This window comes from Cibotium barometz, chromosome 45 (genome assembly GCF_041138505.1).
Source record: "Cibotium barometz isolate CiBa-2024 chromosome 45, ASM4113850v1, whole genome shotgun sequence".
Taxonomy (NCBI): domain Eukaryota; kingdom Viridiplantae; phylum Streptophyta; class Polypodiopsida; order Cyatheales; family Cibotiaceae; genus Cibotium; species Cibotium barometz.
Genome location: NC_141090.1, coordinates 6027629 through 6039745, shown reverse-complemented (window position 1 = coordinate 6039745; position 12117 = coordinate 6027629). Strand labels below are relative to the sequence as shown.

The 12117-nt window shown below is 41.9% G+C and overlaps 1 protein-coding gene across 4 annotated transcripts in view; it reads right to left on the bottom strand.

Moving 5' to 3' along the window:
* Nucleotides 1–4267: 4267 nt before the first annotated feature.
* Nucleotides 4268–12117, bottom strand: part of LOC147612355 (Noc2p family) — a 44117-nt gene continuing 36267 nt past the window's right edge. For all 4 annotated transcript variants that reach the window (XM_086782974.1, XM_086782973.1, XM_086782975.1 and 1 more), the window contains exons 9-15: nt 6484–6813; nt 6068–6274; nt 5847–5936; nt 5661–5755; nt 5391–5522; nt 4788–5132; nt 4268–4618 (exon numbers count right to left, since the gene is read on the bottom strand). In XM_086782974.1, the coding sequence (XP_086639100.1) occupies nt 4615–4618; nt 4788–5132; nt 5391–5522; nt 5661–5755; nt 5847–5936; nt 6068–6274; nt 6484–6813 (1203 nt within the window). In that variant the 3' untranslated portion in view covers nt 4268–4614. The remainder of the gene's footprint in view (nt 4619–4787; nt 5133–5390; nt 5523–5660; nt 5756–5846; nt 5937–6067; nt 6275–6483; nt 6814–12117) is intronic.

Sequence of the window (12117 nt, the reverse complement as noted above, 5' to 3'; positions counted from 1 at the left end):
ATCAGCCAATACGGAAGAGTTGTAAATTTTGTATTCAAGACATTGTCCCTATTCATAGGTGCAATGAGTATTCCTAAAAGTTATGAGAAGATTCTTTTGATAGAGAAGTCTACTGTCTTATAAATTTTTGGATGCTACCTTGGTTATGCCAGCAACCGAAGGGGTTACTTTCATACATATGCTACAGTAGCATTGTCTCTAGGCATAGAGAACCCAGAGGAACTAGAAGAGTATGGCAAACACCATTTGCTAAGGTATAAACGAAAGCCAAATTCACTGGAATTGCCAAAGTCATTAGAATGGAAAGATACATTGTAAAAGACTTGTGTTACATCTATCTGTCCAACGATGATTAACAAAAATCTTTTATTCTCTCCATTTGTTTTGTGTTTCTCTGGCATCTGAGTTTTTAAATGCTTCGGAATGCTTCAATCTCTTTCTTTCCATATGTCTGAGTGTCTTCATCAGTTTGGATGACCTCAAGGTTTCTTTTTTATATAGTTGTTGTAGTATCCTTCTATAGAACCATTGGAACCCTTCTTGTAAGCTGTTTGCCTTACTTTTTCCACCACCATGTTGTGTGTACCTGAAAAATGCATTTCAAGCCATATAGTGTGATTTCTCGAGTCCTTGTGTGTTCCAAATGCTAGCATCTCCGTACTTGTTGATAAAGTAAGGCATGTGGTTGTAGAGAATATGCTGCATAAGAAAACATACAATGTAAGTTAGTATAGAGGGTTAGGAAACAACAGTAAGCTAGAAACATACCATGTAATGTGTAATGTTGGTATCAGTCCAAGCAGCTCCGAATGCTTTTTTAAACGCTTGTAAGTTGTCTTGAAAGCTCTTTTTGTCTTGCTATGAGTAGTTGACTTTCTCACACATTTGAAACAGAGTATCAATTGAACGCCAAACATCTGCTTTGCCATTCCTTGAAGCACCTTCGTGGTCTTTCACTGCATTACAAAGCTTTTCCCACTGTTAGTATTCGATTCGACTTGTGTAGGTTGTTGTATATTGCTTTTCTAACTTTGTAGGTTTGTGTTGCTGATTATTCATTGGCTTGGAAAGAAATCTTCTTACCTTAACACCTCCAATGGAGGGCTTCATTGGAGCTTCCTTTTCATTTGATGACTTTTTACTGTCCTTTAAAATCTGGACATTACCTCCATGTAGTCCAATTTCTCATAGCACCTTCTCCAATGCAGAGATAGCTTCTTTCCCCTTTGTTACATTCTTGATCTTCCAAGCAAAGCCAATGTGGAGATATACTAGTTTCTTATGTACGACACAAAGCATGAAACATGCATATATGCACATTGGAAAGAGGAATCTTAAACACTGGTTTAAAGTTCTCATCCAAAATTTGTATGTTCGGTGGTCGTCTCCACCACTGTCCATCACCCTTGCAGAGTCCATGCAGTAAAGACATGGAGACTTTGCATTGCCCCTTTGCTGCAATTAAATAAGCACTTGAGAGTCTTTAAGTCACCCACAAGATACCATTGGACTTGAAATTCCCCCCTTTTCTCTACATGGAGCATCCTGGTTGCATTCATTTGTTCTTTGATGAGATTAGGAATATGTGTCTGATGAAATACCCAAAACAAGGATTCATGGTCCTCTTTCTTGACCTCAAATGAACCTAGCCACCAGATGTTCGTCTCGGATTGCACACACTAAAATACTTTGGATCATCCCTACCGTAATTACAAAGAGCCCTATTCATAAGTGTTATTGTGACCCTTCCCATCTTTTTCTCCTTGATAATCTCGCACTCATCAAGCTTGATGACAAGCTGAAGTACACCTATCTCCTCAAATGTAATATCATAGAACTCCACCATTCTCTTTTACAAGAGCTCCAAGTCCATGAATATATTGTTGTGTTCACTGTAGAATATGCTGCCACCTTCTCCCTTAAACTCTCCTACAATGTGGTATGAGTGACCAACATAGTGAAGCTATTCTGTGTTTAATTCCTCCCTATGTCTCCAAACTTTTGTAGGTGTTGGAAGTAGCTTTGCTTTAATGCCTTTGGCCTCAAGGAGGGATGACACTGACTTCTGGATGGCACTATAACCCTTACGACTGACTCCACATGAATACGTGGCAAATTGAATATCCGCAACTGAAACTGTATTGTTGGTTACAAATTCATCTACTATTTATCATTTCTCTTGCCATTCTTGATGTCACGAATGGTTTTAGTTGCTTTGCTGGATTAAGATTGGGATTGATATTCTCTTTGTCAGGATATATGACAACCCTACAAATACAGCACTACTCATTACTAAGGTAGAGAACATGTAAATCACAAAGAAACCCAGCAAATAAAATAATATTAAGTGCTAACACAAAAGACGTGAATGGGAATACATTCAGTGCAATCTTACCTTATGGCTTGGATTCTCTTCTTCAGGCCTCCAGAATCGAGCCTCAAGTTCTCGACGTTTTTTAGCTTTCTTTTTCATATACGCCATCCAATGATTGTCTTTTTCTCTATATTTACGAAGATCACTTCTTAGTTTATTGATTTGACATTCTTGTTCTTCAAATCTAACTTTCTGTCTTGTATTCACCAGACAAGCCAAGAAGCTCATTTACTAAGTGTTGTGAATAATGCCTTTCTCTTTCTTGCATGTAAGAAATTGACTTACAATATCCTAGTAAGCCTGTGGCGCCATCACTTACAAAACGTAAGAGACTTGTGAGATTTGAAAAGGGACGATGTGAAGCAATACGGAGGTCAATAGGATAGATGGAACCATCACACCAAAGGTCTATGTGTTGCTTCCCCCCGACAACCTCATATGATCTTTAACATCTGATGAGAGCAATAGTTGTCCACTTCTGCGTTTTTGAAGAGACGCATACGCACTATCTAGATCAATGTACAGACGGTACTTTCTCTTAATGCTTTCATGATTAGACTCTTCAATAGAATGAGTGTGTACATGGTTGTTCTCCACCATTGGAGTGTTCTAAGAATGAGTAAGTATACTATATGATGCAGAGTGAAAGAATATGATTGGCCATAGTGAGAAAGGCTTGTATTTGTCTTTTGAAATTAGAGATAAAGGTTCTAACTCCCTCATAACTATCTTCCTTGCAATAATATCCTCCTGAACTAACTTTATTCTTGCAATTTCGAATGTATCATTTCAAAGAAGGTTCCAACGAACTTTAAGATGACCGCCTAGGGATAAAATTTACCTTTCTAGCTCAAAGATTGCACTTTCATGACTTTTACATTCTCTTTATTTTAATATTTCAAGATTTTTTCTAGAGAGAATAAGAATCGACCATTTTCTTACAAAGCCCTACGAATGACCTCCAAAATGTCCTAATGGCAAGAGCTATTGTCACATTGAATTTGAAGGTTCGTGATGTATACTTCATTTATCCATTTCACCCAAGAGGATTCATATCTAGCCTCATCATCGACATTGGCTTCTTGCACTATACTTTTGACCCTGAGAAATATTCGGCTACTTTCATCATCGACAATGGTCTTTCCTTTAATCCAAGTAGGAGATTGCTTAGCTTTATCATCGACGGAAGACCCTCATCCTTCCCATTTCACCTTCGGGATCATACTCCTCATGTTATGGTATTTGGGTCTTTCATGACAGTGACTTGATCATAATTTTTGGCTTTCATATATAACCTTTTGTACATGTTTGATTTTTATGTGACCACCCTTTGATTTCGAGGGCGAAACACTTGTGGGAGAAAATGGTCATTGGCTCAAGTATGAAAGGGAGATCATGGCCTACTATTGTATCTTTTGACACATATTTTGATATTAGTAATCTTGACTCTTGGAGCCTCATAGCTTTCAACCTTAGCTTGTGGAAAGCTATCTCTATCCTCTTGGTGAGAGGTTAACTCACTTAAGCATCATGGCCATTGTATGAGATTATCTCCTTAATCTTATATTAATCCATAGTGATTGTCCCTTATCACCCATATCAATAACAAGGTCACCCACCCATTATTTAACTACATTTGATTTCTTCCCACTCCACACTAGCCCTTGATAGTTTTCAGCAACAGCGTCAACTTGAGAAACACCACCACACCAAAAGTGTCATGATGCTCCAAGGAGAGTTTGAACTGCTGCCAACTGAGAGCTGTCTCAAAATTGATAAAGCTAGAGTGCTTTTCCAAAACATTGCTACCGAACACCAGAGCTGCTACAGCCAAAGATTGTAACTCAACATTGCCTTAGCTCGGAGCTAGAGAACAAACATATGACAGTCTTGTAAAGAAGTAAAAAACTTAAGGCACATATTTCCAACTGAAGTTAGACAGCCAAATTTAGAATGACGTCTGTAATCCAACTTCAAAAAACGGCCCTCACAGAAAGTACTCTTTTCTGATTACCTCTATCAACAAGTATTTTTCCACGTTTCAAGTTTACGCACCAACTGTCAAAAAACTCCAGACTGGGAGACGCAAACAATAGCACAGTACATGGCTGCCCTCCAATACCGCAAAAAAAAAAAATCGTACACATATCCAGCTCTCAAATCTCTGGCACCGTTTTCAAGTGTTCAAGTGGCACCATTTTCAAGTGTTCAGCAGCATGTTTATCTAGGCACAGACACCCCTATCTGCATCCCAATATTTTAAAACAAAATCAGTTAGCTTCTATCTTAAACAGATTCATAAATTCGTGACTTATGCCAAATATAGCACTGCACTCTTAAGGCATTTTATCTGCAACACACATCAGTATGATACAGCTTAATAATCTCAACCGACACATGAGAAAAATCTTACCTTCTGAAAACTCCCTTCTTGCGAGCCCCGTTTGCTTCTTTCCCAGTTTCTGCGATCCTTCGTTTCTTTTTCTTGTCTGGATTCTGGTTCACACTTCCTTTACTCCACTTTTTTGGCTTTCTGTCATGTGATGTGAATGACTGTTTCTGTCTTTTCAATTTGGCCTGTGTTACTTGCTCTTCGTCACTTGAAGCCAAAACCTCCGTGTTGCCATCATCATCATCATCATCATCTGAAGAGAGTTCTAGATCTTCTACAATATCTTCTGCATCCGAGTCATCTTCAGCTTTTGCGCGGCCTGCTGCTTTTGGGCTCTTTGCTTTAGCTTTGTCTTCTGGAGCCAATCTGAGTACAGAACATGAAACATTCCAGAGCTAAAGCTTAACAACAAACATGCTAAAGCAAAACTAAAAGTAAGTAAAGCTGAAAGAAATTGCACCTACTAGTGCTTAGGCTACACACACGCGTACGCACACATGCACAGCCTACTCTGCCACATTCTTGGTTACTCAATACGGAAAATTTTTATGGTTTTAAGACACAAAACTTAGCTTGCTTACCCATCAGGCCAAAGCAAGCTCATCAAGAAATGAAATCCATCACCTTGTGACCTTTTTTGAAGGAAGCCAATCAGAGCTGAACACGTTTGCAACTTCATCCTCAACGTCCTCCCCTTCACGCAATACACTCTCCTTCTTGGAAAACTTTCCTTGTGATTCTTCCTTCACCAGTATACTGACAAGAACAACATTTTCCATCAAGAGTGATCACATCTTGAACAGAGCTGACTACAACAGACAAACTTGATACCACAACAATGCTAGTTCGGACCTTCAACATGATGAGAGCAGACTGTTTGATTGATAGCAGTACCTCGATGTGTGTAGATTTGCTCGCCGCTGTTCTGCACTCTGCCTTAAACTAGCAGCAAACTTCGATAAAGGGCTAAGACCTGCAAGTTTCTCTTCCTGCACACAAAAACGATAATTGCTTAAACAGACAATGAAAGGTTAGCAACCAAAAGGTTGGGAGCAAGATGGTGAAGAGTTCAAACCAAACCTGCAAGAAAGATGACACCAAATGGGCATCCTTGGGGGAGAAATTTACACCATCACGCTTTCTTCCAACATACTCGATGTTCTGTTCAATCTGCAACCATGTCCAACCAACTGAGGTCCATTACAGGCAGACTATGCAGTGGTCCATTACAAGCAAACTATGTAGTGTTACAGTTTTCACTTTCCAACACAAGTTCTTAAACAACGGGTCTGCCATAGTACATGATCCACAAGTTGCTTCACTTGACGACGAAAACGGTCAACTTTTGTTGCCTTTGCAAAACGTCGGAGTCCTGTGAGAGGAACTAAAGCTAGCTCAGGGAACGCAATCGCATAACTCCACTGTCCCATATGGTTGGAAAATTGCTCAATAGCCGCTGCAACACATTCATCCTGGAATGCCCGTGTCTTGAGAGTGGGCTTTGAAACCTGCAATTTATCAGCAAATCCATTACATTCATGTAATTGTTGTTAGTATACAATTTCTAACATGCACTTGTCAATGTGGATCCAAAATTAAACAGATTACTGCTACTTTCAAGCATTTAAATCATGGCACTAAATGAATACAAGAAACTTGAGAGCAGAATGATGGCACTAAATGTGAGAAACTTGAGAGGAAGTTCACAGCACAATACCTTGAGTACACAGCCAAAGTCTATAGACTTCCCCACTCCTCCTGTTGGGGGCTTATTCAACTCTTTAAATTCCAGCATATCTAGAAGCAAAGCTGCAACTGGGATGAAAGTACCCGTTGCAGCTGCCAGCCGATTTAGCATCTTGACACAGTGCATTCTCAATGGAAAGTATCTTGCTGTTGGCACCAAGTGGGCTACTCCACTAATTATTTGTGTCAAGGGATAAACAAGAGGCTGAAGATCCTTCTTGCCAGCATACGTGCATAGTGCTTGCACCCAAAGGTCAAGGCAGTTGACATACTGCCAGCTGTAAACATTTTTGTATGACTCCTGAAAGAAGCTGCATTAATCTCTCTCTCTCTCTCTCTCTCTCTCTCTCTCTCTCTCTCAGGTTTGCTTTTAGGGTTTTTCTTTGCTTCTCTTTGTATCCCCTCACGGGGTGTAGCCTGCCCGCCAGATGAGGGGGTTTAAGCACCAGTTGTGGGCTCCCCCACACCAGTAGGATTTTCTACTCAGACCTGCTCTCACCACTGCTGCAATCATGAGCAGTAAATCTATTCTTATATACCTAGAAGGTACTCTTGGGCTCATGCACACAATCCAGAACGTCCAGTTTTGCCCTAGGCATCTGTATGAGCTACATGCTTAGCATCTCCACATAAGCTGTAGGACTACATGTGCTGTGCAAGTGCTATCAGAGAAAGAAAAGAGCAGCCAAACACATTCAAGCACAAGCACACACACTGTAGACCTACCCCTAACTGTGTAATGTACGATGAAAATAAATACAACTGCATATTTCTCCGTACAGAAGGTAACTAAAAGGCGGTCTCCTAAAAGGCGGTCTCCTAAAGATCAGCCCTAGATCTTCTGTTGACCCTGTCCCTTAACAGAAAACGCTGGCTGCAGATCAACTTCAAGCCCCCTATATGTGCATCAGATAGCAGGGCTCCAAAACCTTTGAGATGCTGAATGAGTCCCCAAAATGCCCAATTTATAGAGGTGGGACTTGGCTAGCTGCCCAACCAGTGTCCATGGCTGCCCCCGTCACCTGTTCAGGCTGCGTGGCTGCCGTGCCCTGCGTCCACCTGTTTCGCCCATCACTTTCACACGTGTGCATATGTGGTGGCCATCCAGTGCCTGCTGCCTGGCCTGTCCTGGGCACCCTTTCTAACATGCCTGCTGGCAGCCCAAAACACATATCCCTGGTTAGCCATAACCTGTAGGCATGGGTGTGTCACATGCACATAGGGCAATTCCTATCCGGAAATCCACTGGGTATACAGTTTTTAGTGGGTGCACCAGGTGGCAAGTCCAACAGTACCTTCGCTCCTCAGGGAGTACAGGTACCTGTGCTCCTCCGGGAGTACTTGGTCGCTGTTGTGCCCAGCTCATGGGTCTTCCAAGGTAATGCCTTAAGTAGCAAAACCGTCTCTGAGATTGTGTTGAGATATCGAGCTCATCCAGTGAGGCGGTGGACACTGATGACCCGCCTGGGGGATAGGCCCCACACTTACACCGCTGGCATGGTTGGTGAGATCATGGGTGATATGCGGCCAGTGGGATGACAAGCTGTGTGACAGCCATTCTAGAGACTGGCATAGTTATAGTGCCAGCTCATTTAGTCGGGTTCACACTATAGAGAACCCTTGTATGTATTGGTTGAGTACCTTTCATAGTATGTGTACTCTTATCTTATATATGGTGTGTTGAGTGTTGAGTGAAGAAGAAGAAGATTTCCAGCCTCTCACCTTGTGTGTTCTCTATTAGGCTTTTGTGAGTGTGTGTGTGCTTGCAAGAGCTCAAGCTCTCTTCCCCCCTGCATCTTTTCATGGTATCAGAGCCTGGTTCGTGCTAAGGGCTAAGCTGCAAGCAAGAGAACCATAGGAAGCGGTACGAGGATAAGAGCTTCAACTACTCTTCCCTATTTGTGTTGGTGACTACACCCTTGTCGGGAGCTCTACGGGAGGCACCGGCAAACGATCTCTGATTGAGGAGCTTTCTTCGCGGGAGCAAAGCTATAGGGCAACTATATTGTCTTATTGGACTACATTTTCTGGGTCAAAAACGCGTTTCGGGCGCGTCTGGACCTCCGTTTTTCAAAAAGCAGGCGATTTCGAGCACTGCGGGTAAGTCATCGATTCTCTGCAGAACTCTGTTTTAAGAACTGTAAGAAGACAGATTGACTGTGCAGACACTGTGGGTGCTGCAAAGAGGTCAACAGTTGCCATTGGGTGTATGTATGCACATTGAGGTCACTGGTTGTGACATTTGAGAGTTCTACAGTACTACTACAGAAAATACAGCAGTTTGTGCAGGACAAACCAGAGTGTTGTTTCTGGTAAAATTGTGTGTTTGGCAAGATGTCAAATGATGGGATAACCCAGATTGTGGCTAACCCAGATTGTGGCTGAGAAGCTTGATAAGAAAAACTTCCATGCTTGGAGGTTCAGGTTGACGAATTTCCTGATGGGAAAGGGCTATTGGGACTACATAGAAGGTGAGCATGAAGAGGCACTGGAGATACCAGACATAAATCCGACTGCTGCAGATGTGAAAGAGTTTAATGACTGGAACCAAGGAGCCAGGAAAGTAATGTATTGGCTCTCCATTAGTATACAGGACACCATGATTGGACACATTCAGGATGCCAAGTCCCCCAAGGAGGCGTGGGACACCTTGGTAAAACTCTAGAAACAAATACCGAGGCACGTAAGATACAGTTGAAGAATGAACTTCATACTGTGGAGAAAAAGAGCATGTCTGTGAATGACTATGCATTGAAGATAAAGGGTATTGTGGAATCCCTTGCATCTATTGGTGTGTCAATAGATGATGATGATAAGGTGGAAGTCTGTCTACGTGGTCTCGGGCCACAATACAAGGCGTTTAATACATCTATTCAGACTCGGGAAAACATTCCCAACTTTACAGATTTGGTGTCTATGCTGATTATAGAAGAGAAGAGCTTGGGTGAAGACCAACAGTCTTCACAAAACAAAAACAGTTCAGAGCAACAAGCCTTCTACACAAGTTCAGGAAGAGGACGAGGAAGAGGAGGCCGTGGATGCGGTCAAGGAGGTGGCCGAACAAGTAATCAGAATTATAGTCAGCAACAACAACAACAACAACAGTCCTAGAATTCACAACAACAACAATACGCAGGTGGAAGAGGCAAATTCAGAGACAGAGGGAGTCAAAGAGGTCATGAAAATTGGCAAAGGCAATATAATGATGCACGTGAATGCTTTTACTGTGGTAAGCCTGGACATGGCAGGCAGAATGTTATAAGAAGCAGGCTGACATGCAAAATGGGAAAGTGCAGCAACAGAACAACTATGCATCCTCAAGCAGAAACAATGAGGATAATGAAAGGTTGTTTGTTATGCAGCATGTCGTGAATGCCATGTCTAAAAATGTTGAAGCAGCACAAAAAGATGATGTATGGTATGTGGATGGGTAAGCAGGGATGTTGTCTTTGATGAGATGAGCAGCTGGTATGCTGCTGAAAAAGAAGCTGTAGGGATGTGAGTGAAAGTGTGATTGCACAGAATGCAGGTCAGCAATCACAGTCTTTGAGTGGACCAGGAGAGTCCTCATCTAGTGGGTCTGTTGATAGACCATGGAGTGGCAGGTTGTGTCATAATACCAGTCCTGCAAATGTGATTAGTACATCACGTAAAGGAAAAGAGAAAGTGGTTGAGCCCCTTGGTATGCCTGACATTTCTACAGGGCATTCTCATGTTGATGGAGGGTCTAGTGGCTCAGACATGAGCCTTGATGAGGAGCTTGGAATCCCAGCTATGAGAACACCTGGTGTAAAGAAGGCTATGGAAGCCATGAATGAAAAGCTGCGAAGATCTGGGAGAGTGAAAAACCCTATGCAGAGGCTTACCTATGATGGTTATGTGGCACATCATTATGCATATATGACAAAGGTTGTGCAGGTTGTAGAGCCCACATGCATTGATGAGGCTGTTGGAAATGTGTGTTGGGAGAAAGCTATGGATGAGGAGATGAATGCACTATATGGAAATGAAACTTGGGACTTAGTGCAATTGCCTGAAGGCAAGAAAGCCATTGGATGCAAGTGGGTGTACAAAGTAAAACATAACAATGATGGAAGCATAAACAGATATAAGGCTAGGTTGGTAGCAGGTGCTTCGAACCACATGACAAGTCATGGGGAGTGGTTCAAGGAGATGAAAAACCTTGAAAGACCAGGTTTTATGAAAACAGGGGATGACACTGCTCATCCAATTGCCCATGTTGGAGATGTGCCATTGTCTATGCAGGATGGCAAAGTGAAGTACCTTACAGATATACTTCACGTTCCGAACATAACAAAGAATCTGGTTTCAGTTGGCCAGATGATTGAGCAGGGTTTGCAGGTTCGGTTTAATCCTGATGGTTGTTATGTTGAAGACTTTAAAGACAAGTGCAGGTTGGTTGCAAAAGGCAACAGAGTGGACAGAATGTTTACGTTGAATGTAGACATGCCTGAAATGAGTGCTGCGATGTTTGCAAATGGTTCAAGAATTGTTACAAACACAGACATTTGGCATAAAAGAATTGGACATGTGAATGTGCAGAGAATGAAGTCTATGCAGACTAAAGAAATTGTGACAGGACTGCCAAAATTTAAAGTGGAAGGTATGCAGAGAATATGTGAAGCATGCCAATTTGGGAAGCAAACAAAGCATGTATTTCCACGTAACAGATATGTGAGCAGAAATGCACTAGATGTTGTGCATTTAGATGTATGGGGTCATGTCTATGAGAGGCTGCAGATATTATGTGACATTCATTGATGATCACACAAGGAAAGTGTGGGTATATTTCATGAAGGAGAAGAGTGAGGTGTTCACTCACTTTCAGAATTTCAGAGTTTTGGTTGAAAAGCAAACACAGAAATATATAAAGTACCTAAGGTCAGATGGAGGGGGAGAGTACTTCTCCAATGAGTTCTCTGAATTTTTGAAGAAGAATGGTATTCGGAGACAGTTTACATGCAGATATACTCCGCAGCAAAATGGAGTTGCTGAGCGAAAAAACAAGCACATTGCTGAGATTGCACGAGCATTGATGGAAGAGAAGAATATGCCGCATAGCTAATGGGCTGAGGTTGTTTCTACAGCAGTATACATCATGAGCAGGACTCCAACTGCAGCCATACATGATGTAACTCCAGAGGAGAGGTTTACTGGCAGAAAACCTGATTTGTCTCATCTGAAAGTTTTTGGATGCATTGCATATGTGCATGTGCCAGATGAGCTGAGAACTAAGCTAAATCCAAAAGCTGAAAAATGTGTGCTTATTAGATATTCCCTTGAGCAAAAGGGATACAGGTGTTATAACCCTGCTACACATGATGTATGTGAGACATGGTGATAGAGGAGTTGTGCTTGTTGTCATCTATGTAGATGACTTTATCATTATGGGGGACCATGATGCAGAGATCTTTGATGTAAAGATCTTGCATAGACAGAAGTTTGAGATGAAGGATCTGGGGGACCTCAGATATTTCTTGGACATTGAGGTGATTAGGTCACCACATGGTATTGGATTACTGCAGAGACAGTATGGTTTGGACATGTTGTCCAAGTATGGTATGACAAGGCTGTAAGCCTATCT